At 34.5% G+C, this 5,835-nt stretch overlaps 1 protein-coding gene across 1 annotated transcript in view; it reads right to left on the bottom strand.

Moving 5' to 3' along the window:
• The window catches only part of LOC102678406 (zwei Ig domain protein zig-8-like), a 29,930-nt gene that overhangs the window by 9,031 nt on the left and 15,064 nt on the right, over positions 1-5,835 (bottom strand). Inside the window, exon 2 of the mRNA XM_006617548.2 lies at positions 4,550-4,716. Coding sequence (XP_006617611.1) covers positions 4,550-4,716 — 167 coding nt within the window. The remainder of the gene's footprint in view (positions 1-4,549; positions 4,717-5,835) is intronic.

Genomic DNA, 5,835 nt, shown 5'->3' with positions numbered 1-5,835 from the left:
AATAATAATAATAATAATAATAATAATAATAATAATAATAATAGAGGAGAATCGAAATGGGTTGGTAATCTATCTATGTGAGGAAAAACAGTGTATAGTATAAAGAATAGAAAGTTTCTCGAATAAAAATTATTGGCTCTAAAACGGTTTGTCTCGCGAAACTCGATCCTATGAAGCGTGAAGGTTAACAAAAATTAAAACTTGAACGCGTTTCGTCCAACGGTTAAATTATCGGTTCTTATTTTTGAGAAAGAATAATTAATTACATTGGTACAGATGATTTGGTAAATATTTTATTAAGAAAAGATACCATTCTTGAATATAATGTTGCGAAGATTTTATTTGATGATGATTGTTTAAAAATTATTAATGGGTGTTTATAAAAATGTGAGACACTTTTGGAGGGTGGATTTTAGATATCGAAACGATGAAAAAAGTTCATATATACATATGTCTAATAAGGATTAATTAACGAGTTATAAGCAGTTTATGTTTATATTAGATAGAGCGAGACGGCGAAAGAGTGAGAACGCTCAACTGGACGCGGACAGTACCGTATTGCAATGTCGCTTGCGTAGCAGAGCCCCTCGATGAAAGTAAGTATACTGATATTTTTTTATATTGATTATTTGATTTAAAATGAATTTAAATATAAACACTTTACATAAATGACGGAATAAGAAATTAAATTTTTATTCTCGATAAGGATTCTCGAAATTAAATAATTCGTTTCGATTGTTAATCAATTTAATTTACATTATAATCGAACTAGTTAGTTTTCTTAATCTTTTCTTAACAATAAATTTGACTAAAATTGATCTTAGCTAAATTATTTAAACTCGAAACGTTTGTTTTATAAAATTTTTAAAACGAACAAATAAATTTAATATGATAATTTTTTAACGAACAATCAAATGGCCAAATAAAATTTTCACGAATCAACTCAGAATAATGCTCTTAGCAACCTTTGAACCTTTTGAATTATCAATGATATCGTTTATTGGTAATCCAAGATAAAAAAAATAAAAAAGACAAAGACGAACGTACGTAAGTAAACTGGGTGCGGATTCTCTTCGTGGATCAAGTGGAATCTTGGAATCAGAGGGAGAGTACAAGGAAGGCGAGGATCACATGGAGGATCGTTTCGAGAATATTTCCTTTCCGCGCATCATCACCACCAATTCCAATTCCCCATATAACGACGATGTCACTCCAGGCAAGAGTGTGACGTCACCATGGAGACCTGGGTATTGTCCTAGATGGGTCGCCACCAACCTTCCATTCGCGAGAGTTTCCGAGTTCTCGAGATGGCGCTGGTATGTCATCGGCATTAGCCGCGATATTGTTTCGCGAGATTCAACCAAAACCTATACACGTATATATTCCCCGTTGCAGGAGTTATGGATGCGTCAGGCATTGCTTAAACCAAAATTAAAGATAACGATAGTCCATCAAAATGAGCTTTCCTTTTTCGTTATCCTTTATGATTCTTACGTTTATCCAGATAGAAAGAATTGATCGAATTTATTTTCAAAATCAAAGAGAAGAATCGAATTAATCAAGCCAAACTTGTTCCAAAGTTATTAGAAAGTATCGGCTATCGTTCCAGAAAATAGGTGTTGATGGAATTTCTATGAAATTTATTCACGATTAAAAGGTGATCGTGATCTCTGTTTTTAAATTAGGATCATTCTATATGTTTTTTTTGACGAAAAGAATTTAATTGGAAATTATTGTAGCGACAATCTATCGACAGAATTTTTGTGAAATTTATCCATATTTCTTTCAAATTCGAATTATACATTTTTCGATGAGGAATTAAGGAAAGAATATAATTTTTGTGAAATTTATGTATTTCGATAAGGAATTAAACGAAGGATAAACAGTGTTGCAGTGAAAAATTGGCGACTATTCTAGTGAAACCTGAGTGAAATTTCTGTGAAATTTATATATGCCTTACCAAATCAAGTATTTAATTGGAATATGACGTGTCCCGATTAATGAATGTGTGTGTGTACGTAACAGGTGGTTCTGAGATAAAATCTAAAAATTCTAGAGAAAAATCTATCTACGATGCGATGCGAATTTCTGTGAAGGATTATCGTTCGTGCCTTTCTTCCTCTCCTTAAAGTTTATTTTCCCGTTTTGCCACAAGAATCTAGAATCGACAACAAATTTTTCAACGCGAAACTTTTTCGCGAGGAGAGGATAATTTGTATATTTTGATTAAAGCGATCGATGGAAAACGTCGAATCGCGATGTTGCCGCGTTTCCACTGAGAACATGTCAGTGTTGGATGCTCGTCTCACGATTTCCGTTTCCATTGACGCTGCCAGGGATTACCTCTGCTTCTTACCGTGAAAGTAGACAGCGGTGGAAAATGGGATTGGCGAAGAGGGGGAAGGTGGATAGATCTCGAGGAAATAAGGACTCTGGTGATCTTTGTTCGGATAAAAGGGAGTCTTCTATCCTTATTCGTGTGTGCATGTTTGTGTGTTTGTGTACATTCTTCTCGGGCACATACGTGTTCCAAACGTATACGTGCACTTTTCTGATATTCGAGGAGAAACATGCTACTGTGTAATGATCTCTGAACGTTTTGTCGCGTCACGTTGTAATCCAGCAGGAATTTCAACGGCAACCGATAGATGTTTTTTCAATGCTTTAAATTTCTTTCCTTTTTTCTCCATTTTTTTCTCTTTTTTCCCCTCTCCTTTTAAATTGTCGACGAATTGATCCTTCTCGAAGATCTTGAAATTGAGGATCTGCGAATAATTTTTTAAATTCTTTCTTTTTTTTTTTATCGCCATCTTCGAAAATGCAACAACTCTATATATATATATCTTAATAAACAGGGATAATAATCGAGATAATAATTCTGTTTATATGTGTATAGGATATATCTAAGTCTGTGATAATAAAAATATCGCGAAATTTTAATTTTATTTTTCATCGATTCGTATTGTTGAAAAAAATTAAACGTTTGAAAAAATATTAATTATTTTAATTATTAATTATTTTAATTCTAATGAGGATAGATTATACGTTTTCTTTGTACAAAATTACATGTTATTCATTTACATGTTTATCCAAAATAGAATGATACTCGTAATTAAGAGTAATGGATTTCTAATTAAGCTCCTAATGGATTTCTAAAATTATCAAAGGAAAAAAACGAACGAAAATTCATGTTATCATGATTTCATATATATATACATCACACATATATACGCGATACATTTCCTGGAAATCGTTAATATTCATATTCACTTCCGTTTATTTTATACTTGCGCATTAGTTTTCGCGCAAGAGATACGTGTGTACAGTAATTTATTTACCGTTGTCATTATCGCTGTTTGTTGATTCCTTGATTATCATACGTTTATTACTATCTTTATCACGCGCGCGCGCGCGTGCGCGCGTGTGCGTATCTAATTTTCCATTGTTAACGATACTCAAAATGAAAATGTTTCGCGAGATTAACACGTTTCACTTGATAATTTTAATTTCGTTTTTTTTTCTCCTTTTTTTTTACGCTTCGATATTTTAATACAACATAATGAAAACGATGTTTCGCAATCTTGATGAACAGAGTTCCCTGAATATTCGTTAACTCTTTTTCGAAATCTTTCTGGGCTGGAAAAAGTGACTCGTGAATTTCGTCTCGTGAATCGAATTATATAATCGTTTCAAAATTTCGGAGGAGCGACTCTTTGTCTCGCCATTTAACTTCCGCAAATTGGTTTAATTCCTCGTTTAAAGTAAAAGGGAGATAGAGAGAGAGAGAGAGGAGAGAGAGAGGAGGAGTTTTGAATGAAAGGATTTGTGTACACTACGGCGGCTTTTGTACTCCACGATTGAATCGAGAAGGCATCTTAAACCGTGTTTCGAGCGGTCTGTGAACCAGGGTGTCAGGTAAGACGCGGCCGCCATTGAAATTGCTTCCATCTAGGAATCCGATGTAAGCCGAAGTCAAACTGCTGTTGATTAGCTCGCGGTCCCTGTATGTCTATTAACGAAGACCATCGTTGGCGGTGTATCAAATAGCTGCTTTCTTAGCCTGTTTCAATCACGATTTCAATGTCGTGATTATTATACGCGTTACAACCTCGTGTCTTTGAAACGGCGCTTTGTTTTTGCTTCGAATTGAGCACATTCATCGAGCATATGAGTCAGTTAAATTCACGTTTCGCGTTCGAAATTTTCACTTTTTCGCATCGAAATTGTGAAGCAAAGCCTCAAGTTCAAAAATCGAAGATTAATTATCCAAAGATCGATCCAATTGATTACTTTGTAGTTAATTTTTAATTTCTTCTCGTAAACAGATTTTTTTCTCTCTCTTTTAATTAAAATTAAAAACGATCGAAACACAGATCGATTCGAAGTGGAATAAGCTCGAAATAGTTCGATCGAAAAATTCTCTTCCGATTGGTTCTCGTATAATTTCCAATTATTTAATTTGAAGTTTGTATAAGTATAAGATAGAAAGATATTCTCAATTTTCGAGAAGTAAAAAAAAAAAAAAAAAAAAATGTAAGAAAAGACTCACCGTACGATTCCCGAGATTTTTCACTTTGCACACTAGATGCACGGTTTTCCCCACCAACCCGGTGAAGTTCGACTGCATCGAGGTATCGAAATGGGGCCCTGTGCCGGGAGTTGGCCACTCCTCCAGAAAGTCGGTTCGAAAATTTCTTATACATGACGCTATACCACCTGAAACACGACAAAATTCAATTCCTTTCTTTTTCATCCTCTCTGCAAATATTTTGTAAACGATATTCTCGATTGCGAAAGCTATATTTATTCAACGCAAACTGAACGATTAACTCTGGAAGTCGAATCGGTCGAAATAAACATTAATTTTTATATGGTTGCTTGGTTAAAGAGAGAAAGAAAGAAAGAAAGAAACGTAATGGCCGTTTATATACGTGTTTCGCTGAAAGGTCGCTTAAAGGACGTTTAAAAAACTTTACTGAAACGGCTCGACGATTCGAGAACGAAAACAGTTGAAAAAGAAAAGAGAAAGAAAGAAAGGAAGGAAGGAAGGAAGAAGAAGAGGCGAGAAGAAGATTCGGAATTGAATAATTTCGAGCTAACTGGCTGGCTATTCAGTTAAGCGATCTCTTGAGAGTTTGCATAAAGACGGGTGCGTCCTATGGGACGCAAGACATTTTGAAAAGCCGTGAAGTTTCAAAGAGATTAAAATGCGTGTCGACTCGCGAGCATATTCGCGAGAGGTAAAAAGTTTCAGAAAAGTTAACAGATCGAATTTCCTTCGATGTTTTGTTGCTTATAATAATAATAAGGTTCTCTGGGAGGAATATATATTCTTTCTTATTGGCGAAAGATTATTTTTTCTCGATCGAGAAAATCGATCATCACGATCATCACGAAAATAGAAAATATTTTTTACGAATCTCTACGTATATCTCTGTCTCCAAACAGATTACGTTTCTTTTTTATTTATTTATTTATTTATTTATTTTTTCATTCAGTTATCTTTCGTAACGCGATAGGATTTTCCAACCGATTGCAATATTCTATTCGAACATTTCGATGACACGAAATAGTTCTAATTCCAAATACGGAGAACGGAGAATAGATTGTAACGAGTGCCAGCCGCATTCGTTCAAAATATTTTTTTTTTTTTCATAGACACTCTCAGGTCGATTGTCGGCACGAATACGCATAATCTGCGTATTCCATCATGCGAGATCAACTCGATATAGAATTCATTGGGACACGCGCATTGCGAATGTTTCCCTTTGTATGTACATCGAATCGCCTCTATTCGACGTAATATCATAAACGATTCGATCAATTCGAATCTTT

The sequence above is a fragment of the Apis dorsata genome, unplaced genomic scaffold, assembly GCF_000469605.1.
Source record: "Apis dorsata unplaced genomic scaffold, Apis dorsata 1.3 scaffold_315, whole genome shotgun sequence".
In the NCBI taxonomy this organism is placed as follows: Eukaryota; Metazoa; Arthropoda; class Insecta; order Hymenoptera; family Apidae; genus Apis; species Apis dorsata.
Note: the sequence above shows the minus strand (reverse complement) of the source record. Positions and strands in the feature narration are given on the sequence as shown.